Raw genomic sequence first — 18,618 nt, 5'->3', positions numbered from 1 at the left:
AGTTTATGAAGAATACTAATTAAAAAATTCCCTAAAAACATTCAAGTCTTTTTAAAAAAATATTTTATTATTCTTTTAGTTTTATGTGCATGCATGTATTGCCTTGCATGTAGGTAAGCGCACCCGTGTGGTGCAATGCCCTCGGAGGACAGAAGAGGCTGTCCAATCCCCTGGAACTGGAGTTACAGACAGTTGTTAGCTGCCATGTGGGTTCTGGGATGCAAACCCAGGTCTTCTGCAAGAAAAACCAGTGTTCTTAACCATTGAGGCATCTCTCCAGCACACCCAAAATTTACCTTAATTTTTTTTGAAAGAAAAACATTATGAAGTTACAATAATGCCTCTGCTCTTACAGCTTCAAAGATTCAAAAAATTTACTTTAGGGAACAAATTTAAAAATCATGAAAAACCCAAGAAATATGGTCAGCATTGGCTCCCTTTCCCTCTATCTCAAGGCTTCAATTTCCACCTTTTACGGAAAGGAATAAACAATCTGCTTCCTGTTCAATCCCTCGCTTACAGCCGTCTTTTACACATCACAGAACACACCCCTCCTCCTTTAGTTCTCTCAAACATCTCTTCTCTCAATTTAAACTTGTTGAAATATGAGATGGTTTTACCACATTAATGCTTTCCTATGAAATTCATCTTACTTACTTTAAGAACACTAAGGAACACCAGAAGCTTGTCTGATAGATATCCCTAAAATATTTCAGTTAAATTGTTTACAAAGTGAAGACTTAGCATCCAAGAAGGTGAAATTTTGATGTCCCACAATTTAGAATATTTAAATCTGTAGGTGATAGTTTAATTTTCTGGCTATTATTACATTCATCTAGAAAGAGTGGCCTCCCACATCACTCCTGTTTTAATTATGTGAAAATGCAAAGGAGCGAAAATAAAATGGCTATCAGTACAAAGCATTTTCCTTTTGTTAAAAAAAAAAAAAAAGCTTAATATTACTTTAACCCTATGTTTTCCTTTAAAAATGGGTTGTCTTAGCAAAACTAAGACACATTCTTTTGTGCTTGGATGAACAACAAACAGGAAAGCCAGGCCTCCAGGCCTTGGAGAGGAACCTGGTCCCACAGCGCTCTGATGGGCCTGGAGATAAGGCTGCACAGTGACACTTAAGGAAGGGCCAGCTCACATTTGAATTTCTGCATTCCTCAAGAACAATTAATGGCAATAACCAACGCTGCAGAAGAGCTACATGAAAGCTGGGCCAATGAATGAGGGTCATCTGCTCTTTATCACAGGGTAAACCCCATCCTGGCCAGTGTCTAACCTTTTAACCCTGCGGATTCCTAATTTACACATGAATAATGGAATTCTGGCCTAGAGTGCAACTTTCTGCCTCTAGCTGCTAAGTTCAGAAACCAAGACTCATCGCCTGAGTGTTAAAAACCTAAAAGTAGCACAATGTAAAGTTTTAGTTTCCTGCTGAACTAAAGATACGTTTGCTTAAAAAAAAATCTCTAAGAAAATAAAAAGGATCTACTTGGGTCCTGCTGTTACCAATAACACTGAAGTAGCTTCCAAAAAACAAAAAGCAACAGACGTTCCCCTTACTGGCCTCTTCCTGCTTACTGCGAGGAACATCTGCACACAGAACACAGGAAAGAGTCTCCACCACCTTAAGTGCGTGAATTCAGGATTGCAAAGAAATTTCATGCTTCTAAGGAAAAACGTCTAAATCCACTGTGCATTTCTTGTTTTAAATCAGCAATAGTGGCTGGATTTTCTCTTGGGGTTAAAGGTGAGCACACAGCCTTAGTCCCTAACTGATGACAGGTATTCAACAACAGCAGAGTGATATTCTAAGCGGTTTCTCTGCAGAGTTTTGTTTCTGAGGGCCAGTAAGACAGTTCAGTGGGTAAAGGAGTTTACCACCAAGTCTGACATCCTAAGTTCAATTCCTGGAACCCACATGACGGAAGAATGGACAAGTTGTCCTCTGACCCCCCTCACACAAGCTGTGGTGCACATGCATGTCCCCCTCCCCCAACAAATAAATAAATGTTTCTAAGACAGGGTCTTGATATGTAGGCCATGCTGACCTGGAACTCACCATCCTCCTGCCTCAGATGTCCACATCCTGGATCACAGGTGAGCATCACACCTGATTCTCAGCACAAAGCTTTGCTATTTATAATATCAAAACCACTTTACCACAATACTTTGTGATTGGCATGTAATTATTATTATTAATATTTCTAAAGATACAAAATCTGAAGATACCCAAAAGACTAAAAGTTTTCTGTTTGGTTGGTTGAGTTTTTTGTTTGGTTTTGGGTTTTGATGCTTAGAACTGAACCCCAAATCTTACATATGCCAAACATTGAGCCACAAACCAGCCCCTAGTACGAACATACATTTGATTCTTCATCCTATCACACACATTTCAGGCTTTATTTATGAAATCAGAAGGTTCTGCATGTTTTCAAACGTGTCTCAGGAGCCCCTGGAAAAATCTGTGCTCCTAAAAAATGCTTCATCATCCTGTCTACTCCCTTCCACCTGCCTCCCTCCCCAGAGAAGCAATATAAGTTACAGTTCCTTGATATGAAAAAAAAATAATGGTACTGCACTAGAGAGACAGCTCAGCAGTTAAGAGCACTGACTGCTCTTGCACAGGACCCAGGTTCAATTCCCAGAAGCCACATGGCAGCTAACAACCATCTGAAACTCCAGTTCCTAGGAATCCAACGCCTTCTGACCTCCGCAGGCATTGCAAGACATGGGTGCACTTACACACATGCAGGCAATACACTCATAAAATTAAAAATAATAAATTAAAAAAAATTTTTTGTCTTTTTTGATACAGGGCCTCCCTATAGCCCCAGATGTCCTGGAACTCACTATGTAGAAAAGGCTGGCCTTGAACTCACAGATCCGCCTGCTTCTGCCTCTCCATTGCTGGGATCATAGGTGTGTGCCACCATGTCCCAACGCCTTCTGACCTCCGCAGGCATTGCAAGACATGGGTGCACTTACACACATGCAGGCAATACACTCATAAAATTAAAAATAATAAATTAAAAAAAATTTTTTGTCTTTTTTGATACAGGGCCTCCCTATAGCCCCAGATGTCCTGGAACTCACTATGTAGAAAAGGCTGGCCTTGAACTCACAGAGATCCGCCTGCCTCTGCTTCCCGAGTGCTGGGATTAAAGGCATGTGCTACCATGCCCATCAGTAAAAAATGTTTTTAAAAACTGATACCACAATTGCCTTTTTAAAAAGGTCATTCTTTGAAATTAATAGTCATTTTATTTTCACTTTTATATTTTCACATGATTAAATCAGAAGAGTGATGGGGGGGCTCTTTCTAATTGTATGTAATAGTAGCCAAAAAATTAGGCTATCACCTATAAATTTAAATATTTTAAATTGCAGTACATCAATCTGAAAAGGCAAAAAATGAGAAGCCCAGAGTGATTATAATTAGACAAAAATCAAGTGAACAGAACACAAGCCCAGAAAGCACACTGTCCTGAAGTAGTACCATACGGAAACACTAGCACTCAGTGAAAGAGACCTTAGCAGCCAATGACCACGACGAAAGGAAAACAGCAGGTCTGAGGGGTAGAGTTTATCAGAAATCTTCAGGGTTATGCTTGTTTTTGGCAGGGACGGGGTGGGGCTAGATGTGGAAACTTCTTTCTCCCATAACTCAAAAATATATCTTTGCTTGCAATTTATTTTCCACAATTCCTCATCACTGCACAAATTACATGGTTTACTTCTATGAGGGTAGCCGAAGCATGCCATGAGCCACAGTTCATGTCCCCTGAGAAATTCCAGAAGCTATCCTCCAAAGTTTCAAATGTGCAGACGTTGGATAGTAAGTGTTGTCTTTTTCTCAAGAGCTCTCCCTTTCTGTTGTTCATTTTATAAATGCTCAGTGCATAGACATAGCGCAAAATCTATCTTCTGTGGGTTAATAAAAGCATACAGCTAGACCTTAAAAAAGACACAGCTTTGCTGGCATCTTAAGTGCTCTTTGGTCATCTGAAGAGGCGGTGACCTCAAGGAGGACTCTACCTGTCCTAAGCCCATCATGATACCTAACAGTTATCGGGTCAACCACCAGCCAGCGAATCATTTACGACTGATGATTGCTGATGGTGGTGTTGATGTATATAAAGGAAATCCTTAGACAGCAAACTTTATGACAACTGGAGGGAAAAAAAAGAATAGATCTGGTTTAAGTCCATTAGGTGTAATATAGAAATGGCCTTAACCTCCCCCTCAGCAGGAAAGGGCTGGGAATACTTCAAAGGCTTGCAGTTACTGACCAATGCCCTCTCTTACAATTAAAAAGCAACATGGGTATCTAAGAGCAGTTAGGGGAATGGAAGGTTGGGCTGTAAGAAAGATTTAGCACTCTAGAGCCATCCCCACAGCAGAAAGATTTATTTGTGATTGTTTCCACTCATTGATTTCCAAGAGATAAAATTTTTACAACTTTGGTTGCATTGGCCAAACTTTTTTATTTAATTCTTATGGCTTGCAATGCTTGAAATTTACATACGGCCACCTGAACAGGTTTTATGTTACTTGGTGTTCTAAGCTGAATCTGAATTCTGGAGTTTACAATATGTTTTTTGCAGATTTCTTTGCATACCTTCAGTAGTGCCTGCCAATTCCTAAGGTATATATGATTTTAACGTTATAGTCATAAGTAAAAAAAAATCATCTAAGTCTAACCATGAAAAATGTTAAGAACTTAAACACTTACTTGACAAAGTCAGATGAGCTTTCCGACTCAGTACAGCCCCATACTTGTTCACTGCCAAACACTGATAGAATCCTTCATCAGATTGCTCTCCCCGTCTGCCTTCTACCTCACTGATGTATAAAGAGGCATTGGAAAGAACCTGGATCCGTTTATTTTCAGACAATTTTGCTCCATTTTTCAACCATGTGACCTTAATAGGAACCTCTCCATGAGCCTGGCAATCTAAAAGAACCGGGTCCTTCCTTATGACAGTCACATCCTGTGGTTCTTTTATAAAAGACAGTTCGTTAAAGCTCCACACTCCTGCAAGGGAAAAGGAGAAGGCATATGCAGAATTCAGGTATAAAATCATTTAACACACAATTGTAAAACTCAGATTCAAGTTGGAAGACAGTTTCCCTAGTCACATTGGTTAATTTCCTAAGACCTTAATAAGCCAGCAAACCTTTTGAGGAAGTCAAAGAAGTCGCCTGCCTTTTACAATCTCCACACTAAAAGCATGGGGAAGATTTCAATAACTTCTACGCTCCCTAAGAATCTGGTTCTCAAATTTCTTACTACGGATCCAAAATCATCAGACGAATGAGCACAAGCCGTTTGCTACTTTTACAAGCTTGTCAAAAAGATCTTGAACAGGGTAAGTCGTAAAAGTCTAATTTTACAAGAAATCATTAGCAAAACTCCAACTCTGTGAACAAGCAAGTTTATTTCCTTGTCTCTTGAAGTGTTTTTGGAACCCTTGGAACCGACTCTTTTGGGAAAAGTACGTTTATCTTTTGTGACAAATTACAAGTTTGCGTTTTTCTATCTGCTCTTTTACAGCGGGGACTTCTCCTCTCCTTGAAAGAAATCCATTTACTTAATTTCTGCCAAGCCAGCTAGGTATTTAAAGGACAAACAATTGACTTTGAAAAGTTGGTAACTCTTGCTGCTTGTACTCAGTGGGTGATCGGATTAGGAAACCTTTATTTCACTTTTTTAGAGCTACCAACTGTCGGGAAAAAAATGCGTGACTAATTGGTCCTTACTGTCTAATAGGGATAGGAGATTGCTTAATCAACCAATACACATTTTTATCAGAGCAGAGGAAATCCAAGCACACACATAGCCCCTGGTCTCCGCTAGAATAAAGTATTTGTGTCCCCCCCCGCCCCTCCCCCCCCCGCCGCGTTTAGAGCAAAAGCGGGCTAGTCCTGCATACTGATGGGGCCAATGAGAGTTAGGGGTCCTGGTGGGGGTTGTGTCCTCCTGGTCATTTTGAACCTCTGATTACGAATGCCAAGGGATGGTCTCTCTGTGTCTCATCAAGATAGACCCTCGGAAACCTTAAGGGTCCAGCGCTCCTAATGTGCGCCGAGGGCGATAGGATTGGAACCACCCCACAGCCCCATGCAGCGCCCGCGCACACCACTCCGGAAGACGTCCATTGTGTTTCTCTACCGCATCTCACTTTGATCCTTTTCTCTTGCTAAGTGAAACTAACTCTTCCAGAAAAAAAAAAAAAAGAAGAAAGAAAGAAAGAAAGAGAGAGAGAGAGAGAGAGAGAGAGAGAGAGAGAGAGAGAGAGAGAGAGAAAGAAAGAAAAAGAAAGAAAAAGAAAGAACAACCCCAGGGGCTGCAATTTATAAAGAAATACAATCACTCATGCCCCTTTACACCTCTCCTTCCCACCAATATTATTCACGCCACACTTTTCTGTCTTTGAAGAAACCAAGATCGAGAAAAGTAAGTTCATGCAAGTTGTTAAGACTAAGCCGGAGTTTGCAGGGACCTCGCAGGGACCTCGGGCCCCTAGGTGCGGGAAGTAAGTTCAATTCTGGCACCTTTCTGCCGCCCCTCGGGGGTACCAACCGCCCGCAACTTTCCAGGCCTTTCTCTTTCCAGTTCCACCTGACCATCTCCTCGCTGGATCAGCAGCTGGGGGGGGGGGGGGCAAGAATGAGAGGTGCCGACCTGGGTTCCGATCTCACGCACCCGGAGACCTGGGGGAACCAGGCTGCAAACCCTGCAAGCTGCACGCAACCGCCTCCTGCGCGGCGAGGCTGCCACTCAGGAAACAATATAAATAAAACCACGTGCGGCAGCGGGAGCCCCGGGGCTGGCCGGAGAGCGGACAAAGGCGCGAGTGGACAGCGGCCCTGCAGCCCCGGGGAGCTCGGCCTCGCGCTCATCCCGCAGGCACCGGGTGGCCAGCGCCGCCCTCCTAGCCTGCACACCCCGGCCCGGCTCCCCACCCACCCGTGCACGCCCGCGGCACACTCGCCGAGGGGAGCGCGCCCACCTGGAACAGAGCCGAGCAGCAGCAACAGCGGCAGCAGCAGCGGGGACGCGCGGGGCGGCATCCCCGGCCGCAAGGAAGGCGCCATTCAGCAGGGCTGCGCGGGCATGCTCCCGGGCCGTGCCGATCGCAGGTCCCCGCTGCACCCGCAACACGCGTGGCGTGGCGTGGCGTGGCGTGGCGTGGCTAGCAGGCGCACCGACTCCGGCTGACGAGCGCCAGGCCGAGGGGACCACGAGCGTCCGGCCCGGGGGCGGAGGGAGGCTGCAGAGGGCGGGCGCGGCGCAGTGGACAGCAGGGTTGGCCCGGGGACTACTTTCTACATCTGGCCCCTGGTCCCCGGCACGGCGAGGTCGGCGGAGGGACACACTGCGACCCCGGGGACAAGGGGGTGGGCCCCGACGGACAATGCACACAAGGGGGTGGGCCCCAACGGACAATGCACCTGGGGGTCAGGCCGGGCGGGGGGGGGCGGTTGGGGGGGTGTCCGGCAGCGTCCCCGCCCCCTCCGCCTCCGCGCCACTGCCGACCACCGGGCCACTAAGGCCAAGCCGCCTGGCCCCGGCCAGCCCCCCCGGGGCCCCTCTCCCTCCCGCCGGCTAGTTGAGGATTCTGCAAGGAGGAGGAGGCGAGTGGGGGAGGGCTGGTGTTGAGAGACGTGGAAAGGCCGGAGACTTCTCCCCTGATGGCCCCCTGCCCATCCCCCTGCCTTCCTCACCCGCCGAGGCCCTGTACAGGGAAGTCCAGTTCCCACTTCACAGGCTTGTCAGCGCCCCTGGAGGCATCCTGGGGAGACAAGCCCCCCCACCCCACGAGCGCGCGCTCACGCACAGGCGTATTTGGGGGTCTGTTATAGTGCTTGACCCCAGCAGATGCACCCCTGGCTTAAAAGTCATCTGAGAATGCCCTGAAATTAGTAGTCACCTTTGGGGGTTTTGTTATGTCTTCCTGAAGTTAGTCAAAAATGTGTGAGAACTGTGCGCAGAAAGGCCCAGTCCTGCGAGTGGAGCCGAGGTGAGGGGGTGTCCACAGCTTGCTGTGCAGGACCAGACTTTGGTCGGTTACCTGCTTAAAAGTTAGGCCGCCTGGGATGGGAATTTGTTCACAGCTCCAGAAATTAATTAAGGATAACCAGAGGAATCGAAACATACATTTAAAGAGGGTAATCGGGGCTACGTGTGTGGAGCCAACGGAGCCTTTACACGTGGATTAGCATTTGCTAATCCAGATCTAAATCTTTGGCACATGACGAGGGCACAGGCTAAAAGCTAACTTTAATTAAAGCTGCTGACGGAAATCTAGGTTTTGTCACTAACTGCCTTTAGCATGTTCTAGAAATCCTCCCAACGAAGGGAGTGTGTGTGGTTTTAGAAATTTGCTAGGACGCCAACACTATCCTCAAAGTTATATAAGAAAAATCAGTCTACCGTAGCAATTTCAATTTAACCCTAGGTAAAACAGCAATGCCTTTGGCTCTATTGCTTCCAAGCCCATCTTATAACTTAGATAACTTTGAACGAGTTCTACATCTCAGAATAAAAGTGCGTGGGAAAGGGAAAAGAGTTGGAGTAATAAAATGTAATGTACAGATCTGTTAAATATCTGATAATTCAAATGTACAGAAAATGAGGCTCTGAACTGGTAGCTCCTAAACTAGGATTTTGATGGGTTTTGGTTGTTTCGAGAGGGTCTCTCTTAGACAGTCCTGGGCCTCCCTTGTAGTCTCAGCTGGTGTGGAACAGGCTTTAGCCAGTATTCCCAGGCTGGCTAGATTTTTCTTAGTTGTATGATTTTCTTCTCCCTCTTGACTAGAGTCCTCTGTAGTTTGGGTTAATCCTGACTCCTATTTCCTGGATAAGAATTGCTAATTAGATGCTTTGACACCATTCTTGAGTAATCAGAAGAATAAAGACTGGGGGAGGAAAGAGATCCCCCCCAAAGACAGGGGGAGAACTTTTTCAACTGCTGCTTTGCCTTTTAACAATTTAATCATAGTAGCCTTTCATTCTTGTAAGGTGGCTTGGGACTTGTAGTTGTCTTTGGGATCAGTACTTGCATTGAATCACAAAGAAGGGAGAGGATGTGAATGAGAGCAACCAATCCTATGGAGCTTAGTCTGACAACTGCATCATGCTGGGCAGCAATGGACCCCTGATGATGTATATTATACTATTTTGTGTAAGATGGCCAGCACACTCAAATATTTTCATGTACACTCACTTGATTCTCACAGTAAACCTGTAAGATGAGTAGAGGTATTGTTATTATTATTATCTGTTTAATTTGAGGAACTAGACTTACCCAAAGTCACTCACTAATAAGTAATAACCAGGAACCAGAGTTCATGTCTTCTAATTCCAAGTTTTACCTTTTTCGCTGTACGATTCTTTCTGCCTTTATTTTTAAACTTTAAAATTTTTTTTCTAGTTCTAGAATTTTAGCCTAGGGCCTCATGTATGCTAGGCAAACACTCTACCACTGAGCTATGTCCCCTAGCCTCTTCTTTTTTTTTTTTCTGATTTATCTTAAATTATCTGTATTCGTGTGTGTGTGTGTATGTGTGTGTGTGTGTGTGTCCATGTCCATGTCCACATGAGCACAGTGCCCTTGGAGGCCAGAAGACAGTGTCAGATCCCCTGGAGCTGGAGTTACAGGCAACTGTGGACTGCCTGACATGAGTGCTAGAAACTGAACTTGGTTCCTCTGCAAGAGCCGTCATATACTCTTAACCAGTGGGCCATCTCTCCGACCCTGTTTTATTTATTTATTTATTTTTAAATATTTTATTTATTATTTTTATTTTATGTGTATGAGTGTATTGCCTGCATGTATGTGAGTGCACCAGTGTCGTGCAATGCCGCGGCGATCAGAAGAGGGCTTTGGATTTCCCTGGATCTGGAGTTAAGGACAGTTCGTGACCACTATGTGGGTGAACCCAGATCCTCTGCAAGAGCAGTCAGTGCTCTTAACCACTGAGCCATCTCTCCAGCCCCAACACTGTTTTATTTTGAGACAGGATCTTATATAGCAGAGGCTGGCCTTGAACTCCTGATCGTCCTGCCTTCATATCCCAAGTGCTACGCTACAGATGTGGCCACTATGTCTAGTTTATGTGGTGCTGGGAAATCAAACCCAGAGCATTGTACTGGCTAGGCAAGCCCTCTACCAACTCACCTGTATCCCAGGCCCAGCCCCTACCTCCTTGTCTTCTTAAAAAAGAAACGTCTTCCTGTTCTCCAGAATTGCCAGCCAATTTCTTTACATAGCACAGTACGTATCTTCTCAGACATATCTCTCTCACTCTATTATGCCTTCATTCTGCTCAGTCCCATAGCTGCTTCCAGCTTATCATCCAGCTCTTGGAATAGCCTGCAGTTTCCACCCAGCGCCATGCATTGCCTATCACTAGGCAACACCACAGTGGGAAAAGCCTGGTTTTGGGTTTCTAATATGCTGGAGTTCAAATTTCAGTGTTGCATAAATAAGTTACTCACACTCCCAGACCTAATCTATCTAATGGGAACAAGTATAATACCAATGGGCCATTGTGATGTAAGAGGATGCCTGGAAATGGCTGGAACCTGGCTAAGTAATTGCCGTTATCGCTGTTCAGTGAATAGGCATTCCCAATAGTGACAAATCCTTATTATTTTGGGTGGCTTGATTTTGAAAAGTTTAAGTTTCTAAGAGTCAGATCTGATTAACTTGTTGGTGGTTGTGCAGAGGGTGACTCTTAAGCTGGTTCAGAAGGAGTAAAACATGCTGGGGTGTCCAGGCTCCTAAGGAGCTCCCTTAGAGGATACAGCATATTGAGATAAATAGCTCCCTGAACCCTGTTTTGCTTTCATATTCTGAAACTAGGCCAATGATTTTCAGACTGAAAGAATAGACCATATATATGAAAAGAAAAGAACTGAAGGGGCCAGGAAAATGGCTCAGTCAGTAGTCTTTGCTCCACAAGCGTTGAAGGCCTAACTTCAGATCCCTGCCACCACAGAAAAGCCAGGTGCAGTGGCTTACATCTGTAACCCAAGCAATGGGGAGGAGGAGACTAGAAGGTCCCAGGGACTCGCTGGTTAGCCTAGCCCAATCAGTGAACTCTGGGATCAGTGAGCCTGTCTCAAAAAAGTAGGATAGAGGACTGGATAGATGGCTCAACAGTTAAGAGCCCTGACTGCTCTTGCAGAGGACCCAGGTTTGGTTCCCAGCACCCACATGGTGGCTAACAACCTTCTATAACTCCAGTTCCAGAGTATCTGATGCCTTATTCTGACCTCCGCAGGCATTTGCATGACATGGGTGCACTTAACACGCATGCAGACAATACATTCATACACATAAAATAATAAAAAAATATTTTTTTTAAAAAGTAAGATGGGGAGCAGCTGAGGAAGACACAACACATTACCTCTGACCTCCACACACATGCACACACACAAGGAACAGAAATACGAAGATAAACTTAAAAGCAAACAACAGAATCAAGTTTAATAAATTCAAGTGGCCTGACACAGCATCCCTAGAAAATAACATAAGCGCAGCCATAACTGTGGGGCAGAACTGTGTGATCTGCAAAGTCTCTACCACTAAGCATTACCTGGATCTATGGATTCACAGACCTATCTGTCGGAGAATGTGAATCGTAGACCATGACAAACAGCAGAAGACCAACTTTTCAAGTATTTGTTGAGCTCTCCCTATAGGTTAGAACAGGCCCAATGAGGGTCCTGTGCCCTAATCCTCACATTTCATAAATCACTCATTCATGGGTCTAAAAGCTGTCACCAGAAGCATTCTGAAATGAGTTATTACAAACATAGGCTGGTTGTAACTGCTGTGGCTGTGAACAGTGCATCTGCTGTAGAAAAGTTTGAAGGTCCCTCAAAGACCGGAACACACTGCTGTAATCCGAGGAAGCTGAGGAAGGGGGAATCAAGAGTGTGAAGTCAGCCTGGACTATATAGTGTGACTTTATCTAAAATAATAATTTTTTTATTGAACTTTTGTAAATCTCATACATTGTATTTTGATCGTATTTAGGTTCCTTCCCTTATCTGCAACTCCCCTTACTACCCCCACCCAATTTCATGTACTCATATGCTATATATAACATATATAATATACAGATATTAGGGCCTATGGAATCAAATTTGAACCCTCAAATACCCTTTCCTGTGCAAGACAGTAATTTTAAAATATTTATTGCATGTGCACCTGCATATGCCACTGTGCACAGAGGATGTCAGAGGATAATTTGCAGGAATTGATTTTCTACCACATCAGATTGTTAGGTTTGATGGCAGGTGACTTTACCCACTGAGCTGTCTTGCTAACCCCAATAATAATTTTTAAAATAAAATAAATAGAACTATCATATGATCCCACTTTCGGATATATACAATAATATCAAAACCAGTTTCTCAAAAAATATTTGCATAATCATGTTTAATCCAATATTACTCATGAGTGCTGTGCTGGATAGCTTTAGTGTCAACTTGACACACCTGGGTTGAGGCAGCCTCAATCGGGGAATTGCCTCTATTGGACTGGCCTGTGGCCATGTCTGAGGGGCATCTTCTTGATGAGTGATGTGGGAGGGCCCAGCCCACTGTGGGTGGTGCCACCCCTGGGCAAGTGGGCCTGTGTTGCATAAGAAAGCAGGCTGAGCAGGGGCCAAGGGAGCAAGCCAGTAAGCAGCGTTCCTCCATGGCCTATGCTCCAGCTCCTGCCTCCAAGTTCCTGCCCTGAGTTCCTACCTTGGGCTCCCTGATGAACTGTGACCTGGGAGATGCAAGATAAATAAACTTTTCCTCCCCAAGTTGGTAGTGGTCAGAGTGTTTTGTCACAGCAATGAAGAACAAACTAAGACAAGTGCTAACATAAAGCAATCTAAATGCCCATCAGGGAATCAATGAAAATTAAGATGTACTATCCAGCCTTAAGACTAATATGGGCCTGGAGAGATGGCTCAGTGGTTAAGAGTACTGACTGCTCTTGCAGAGAACCTGGATTTAGTTTCCAGCACCCACATGGAAGCTAACCATCCATAACTCCAGTACCAGGGAATCTGATGCCCTCTTCTGACCTCTGCATGCATCTCGTGGCACTAGTGCACTTACATACATGCAGGCAATACACTCATACACACAAAATAAAAATTTTAAATTAAATTAAAAAAAATAAAAAGACTAATATGAAGAGATGACTCAATGGTTAAGAGCACTGACTGCACTTTCAGAGGACCCAGGTTTGGTTCCCAGCATCCACTGGGTTCCAAGGGACCCAGTGCCCTCTTCAGGCCTCTGTAGACATTGCATGCTCATGGTGCACATACATTCAAATAAAACACTCATACACATAAAATAAAAATAAATACAAATTTTTTGGGTCCTTTTGAGACAGAGTCTTCCTGTAGCCCCAGCTGGCCTGGAAATCACTATGTAGACCAAGCTGGCCTTAGTCTCACAGAGGTTTTCCTGCCTCTGCCTCCCAAATCCTGGTATTAAAGGTGTGCACCACCACACCCAGCTCAAATACAACTTTTTATTTATTTTTATTTTATTTTAATTTTTTTGTAAATTTTATTCATTATTTTTATGTTATGTGTATGCATGTATTGCCTGAATGTAGGTAAGTGCACCCACATCATGCAATGGCCGCGGAGGTCAGAAGAGGCTGTTGGATCCCCTGGGACTGGAGTTATGGACAGTTGTTAGGTGCCATGTAGGTGCTGGGATTTGAACCCAGGTCTTCTGCAAGAACAACCAGCGTTCTTAACCACTGAGCCATCTCTCCAGCCCTGAATACAATTTTTTTTTTTTTTTGGTCTTTTTGAAGCAGGGTCTTCCTGTAAGCCCCAGCTTTCCTAGAACTCACTATGTAGACCAGGCTGGCCTTGAACTCACAGAGATCTGCCTGCGTCTGCCTCCCAAGTGCTGGGACTACAGGCATGTGCCACCAACTTTTTAAAAAGGAATTATATGGGGGCAGATGTAGCTCAGTGTTAGAGTGCTTGCCTAGCATGTGTAAAGGTCTGAGTTTGATCCTCCACACTACAGAAAAATATGTAATTTTAAATATTATGAAATACTATTCAGCTTTTCTTGTGTGTGTGGTATATGTACATGTTTGTGTGAGTGTGTGCACATGTGTCTATGTCAGGGGAATCCAGAGGTTAACTTCAAGTGTCTTCCTCAATTGCTCTCCACCTTATTTTTTTCAAAACAGTGTCTCACTGAACCTGGAACTCATTGGTTCAGCTAGACTGGTTGGCTAATGTGGGCCAGGAATCTTCCTGTTTCTTCCCCATCAATGCTGGAGTTATGGATTGTCACAGTTAGCTTCACCTATCGACTTGACACAAACCTAGAGTCACCTAGGAAGAGGGAACCTCAACTGAGGAATTTCCTCAAACTTACTGGCCTGTGGCCATGCTTTATTTGCTAATGGATGTAGGAAGGTCCAGCCCACTGTGGGTGATACCATCCTTAGGCAGGTGGGCCTGGGCTGTGTGAAAAGGTAACTGAGAGCAAGCCAGTAAGCAACATTCCCCTATGGTTTCTGTTTCTACTTGAGTTCCTGCCCTGCCCAACTTCCCTCAATGATGAGTTGTGACCTGGAAGTGTAACCAAAATAAACCCTTTCCTCCCCAAGTTGCTTTTGGTCAATGTGTTTATCCCACCAACAGAAAGCAAACCAGAACACAGATGCACACCACCACCCCAGCTTCTGTGTGGGTGGGTGTTGAGACCTAAACTCAGGTCTTCAGGTGTGTGTGGCAGGCACGTTATCAACTGAAGCATCTCCCTAGTCACTCTTGAACCTCTTTTGTATATTCTATTTGTTATTTTTATTTTATTTTATGTCTTTGAGTGTATTGCCTGTATGTAGGTGTACCCATGTTGTGCAATGCCCACAGAGGTCAGAGCCTTTTAAAGAAGATAGTCCACAGGGCTGGAGACATGGTTCAGCAGTTAAGATCTGGCTGCTCTTGCAGAGGACCCAGGTTTGGGTCTCAGCACCCACACAGTGGCTAACAACTGTCCATAACTCCAGTTCCAGGGGATCTGATGCTTTCTTCTGGGCTCTGTGGGCTTTGCATACACATGGTGTACACACATATATGCAGGCAAAACACTCATACACATAAAAATAAAATTATAAAAAAAGAAGAAAGTGCCATCATCTGCAATATCATGAAACCTGTAGTTGAAATAGTCAACTACAGAAAGGCAAACACTGCATGTCTGTGTTTATGTGAGGTATTTAATGTACCAAGTTATAGAAACAGAAAGTAGAATGTTGGTTATTGGGCAACAAAAGAAAGTTGTTCAGTAGCGGTGGAGTTTCAGTAAGGCAAGACAAACAAAGTTCCAGAGTCATTTCACAAACAGTGTGCATACAATGCATGCTGAAAAGTGTTCATGGGTAAGTTCTTGTGCTACATTACCTGCACATGCATAGGAATGGCAGTGATGACAAGGTAGAAGGCCATATTTGTAAGACTGTGGCTCATGTAGGTCAAAGAAAAAGGAAAAGTCAAACTTTTAATAACCAATCACATCTCACGAACTTGTAGACCAGATGAAAGGTGCTGACTGGGTCAGGCACAGTAACATTTGAATGATGCCTCCATTCACTTCTATTCATGGCTCCCATGGACAAGTTTCTGATGTCTTTTAAAAAAAAATCTATTCTTGGGGGCTGGAGAGATGGCTCAGTGGTTAAGAGCACTGGTTGCTCTCACAGAGGGCATGGGTTCAGTTCCCAGCACCCACATAGTGATTACAACCATCGTAACTCCAGTTCCTGGGGATCTGGCACCCCCTTCTGGCCTCCATAGGCACTGCACACACATGGGCCACATATACACTTGCAGGCAAACACTCAAAAATAAATCTTTAAAAAAAAAATCTGTTCTTGGACTAGGGAGATGACTCAGTAAAGTACTTACCTTGCAAGTGTGAGAGCCTGAGTTCAGATTCCCAGAAGCCACATAAAAAGCCAAGTGCAGCAGTGTGTACCTGTAATCTCAGCTCTGAGGTGGGTCCCTGGATGCTCACTGGTCAGCTTAGTTTACTTGGTGAAGTTGTGGGCCAAGGAGATTCCTCTCTCAAACAATAAGGGGAAAGCCCTGAGGAGCAACACCTAACACTCTCCTCTTACAGGAGCACACACATCAACATGAAAATGCACATACACACATGCATATGCACATCTCATTCAGTGCCCATGCCTCAGCTCTTCACGCTTCTCTTCAGCCATTTCAGATTCCCTAAAGCCTTCCAATCTTCTATCCCAACCCATTTTTATAGTTACTACCAGGTAAAGTTTTCTCTAATCTAGTTTTTCTTGTGATCAAAACACTTTCACTACCCCCTCATTGCCTATAAAATGCCCCAGCACTCCTTACAAACGCCTTGATTCTAATGGCCCCTGCTATGGCTCCAGCCTGCCATAACAACTTTATGGTCATATTTTTCTTGTTCGTGTGTTTGCCCAATAGCATCTAATTTATCCTGATTTGAACCTTTGTAGGAACTTCTTTATAAGCCCAAATATTCTCCTTACCCTTGTTAATGCTCACACTGAACAGAGAGTTTTCCAAATCCTAAGTATTCTTTTGGAGATGGCACAGTTATTTTGTCTGAAAATTTACAGTGTTTTTTCGGCACACAGCTTGCTCATATTTTCTCACTCAGCAGTCAGCACCTTGAGGGTCATTTTCTGATTCACCTTTGTGCTCTCACATTGTGAAAGACACTGACTTGCAGTGAACTGAATAGATATTTCTTAACCAAAGGAATAATGAGTTACTATACCAAAATGCTTATTAAAAAAATGGAGATGAGCCAGGCATGGTGGTGCATGCCTTTAATTCCAGCACTTGGGAGGCAGAAGCAGGGGGATCTCTGTGAGTTCAAGGCCAGCCTGGTCTACATAGTGAATTCCAGGCTAGCCCCACTACAGGGAGACACTGTCTCAGAAAGATAAAAAAAAGAAAAAGAAAAAGATGGAGATGAGGCTATGGATATATGACTCAGTTGGAGTGCTTGCCTAGTACGCAGAAAACCCAGGATTCCTTCCTCGGCATCATACACACCCAGTGTGGTGTGGCAGGCCTGTAAGCCGAGCACTTGGGAATTAGAAGCAGGAGAATCAGAAGTTCAAGGTCATCCTCAGGTACATATGAAGTTCCAAGATATCCTGCGATACAGGAGACCCTTCTCAAAACAAATAGATGAGACAGATGAGGAGCAATTTTGAGAAAGGTTTCTGGGTGACTATCCAGCTCTGTGCTTGGGTTGTCACTGTTTAGGGCACACTGGTTATTTTTTACTTTAGTCATCTTTATCTTAATTTGCATTTAACACAATCTGTAACTATTATGGTGCATAACAGAAAGAACTTTTCCCACTGGACCTAGTGGCACAGGCTTGTCTTCTAAGCTACTGGGAAGCTAAGGCAGGAGAATTGCAAATTCAGGGTCTGCTTGGGTGACAGAGTGAGTCCAAGGCCTGGGAAGCTTAGTGAGACCCTATCCCAAAATAAAAAGCTAAAAAGGTTAAAGCTCAGTGGTGAAGTGCTTGATTAGCATACTTGAGGCCCTAGGCTCAACCCCCAGTACTGAAAAAAAGGAAAATTTATTTTCCTCGCAGCTGCCTACTAAGATGGAAACTGAGGAGAGGTTCTGAGGGACGCTTCAAGTGAGGATTTGCTTGTCATAGAGCAATTTCTGAGAGAAGAGAGAGTCAGGAAATAGGAGCTAGAAGTAATCTGTCAGGCACAGAACTGAAGGAGCCATTCAGTAGAAGGAAAGGAGAGGTGGGGGAGGGTTTGTAGCTGAGAACAGGGATTTAGAACGAAGGCCAAGAGCTCTGGTCATCGCCCTGCAGGACACCAGCAGTCAGGAGAGTCTCAGAGGAGCTGCTGATGGCCAGCCACATTCACTCATTCAACCGAACACTGAGCATCAAATGCACTCCAGGATTTGACAGATGTTAGAGTCTTAGTTACTAAGATAATCAGGCCTACAAGCTGGGTGTGGCGGCTCGTGTCTGTAGCCTAAGCACTTGGGAGGCTACGGCAGGAAGACTGCTGTGACTTTGGGCCAGCCTGGACTACATAGTGAGTTCTAGGTCAGACTAGCTACAGAGTAAAAAATTATATAGATTCTGAATATTATGATAAGGTCTGAAATGTTCAGGATCTGAAAACAGAATTAATCCTACGATGGGATGAAATAGGAAAGGAGAAGCATATGCCACCAAGAAAAGCGAAGAATCTCAGATATATGACTAAGGAGATGCAACAGTTAGTAAAAAGGCCCTGCGTTCCATCCTCAGAACACACTAAAAAGCTGGGTGTGGTGCTACGTACACTTCAAATCCCATCACTGGGGAGGCAGAGGCAAGCAGATCTCCGAAGCACCCTAGCCAGCCAGTCAAGCCTACACGGCAAGCCCCAGACCAGTGAGAAAAGCTGTCTCAAAAACCAAGGTTGGGCGACGGCTCAGCGATTAAGAGCACTGGCTACTCTTGCTGAGGTCCTAGGTTCAGTTCCCAGCACCCACAACTGACAGCTATCTATAACTTGA

General features: G+C 44.4%; 1 protein-coding gene across 1 annotated transcript in view; it reads right to left on the bottom strand.

The window, feature by feature from the left end:
• Prtg (protogenin) overlaps positions 1-6,171 on the bottom strand; it is a 131,307-nt gene extending 125,136 nt beyond the window's left edge. Inside the window, exons 1-2 of the mRNA XM_029570835.1 lie at positions 6,153-6,171; positions 4,745-5,047 (exon numbers count right to left, since the gene is read on the bottom strand). Of these exons, the coding sequence (XP_029426695.1) occupies positions 4,745-5,047; positions 6,153-6,171 (322 nt within the window). The remainder of the gene's footprint in view (positions 1-4,744; positions 5,048-6,152) is intronic.
• Positions 6,172-18,618: the final 12,447 nt, after the last annotated feature.

Source organism: Nannospalax galili, unplaced genomic scaffold (genome assembly GCF_000622305.1).
Source record: "Nannospalax galili isolate Female #2095 unplaced genomic scaffold, S.galili_v1.0 scaffold611, whole genome shotgun sequence".
NCBI lineage: Eukaryota > Metazoa > Chordata > Mammalia > Rodentia > Spalacidae > Nannospalax > Nannospalax galili.
The sequence above is the reverse complement of the archived record's forward strand: the minus strand, read 5'-3'. Positions and strand labels throughout refer to the sequence as shown.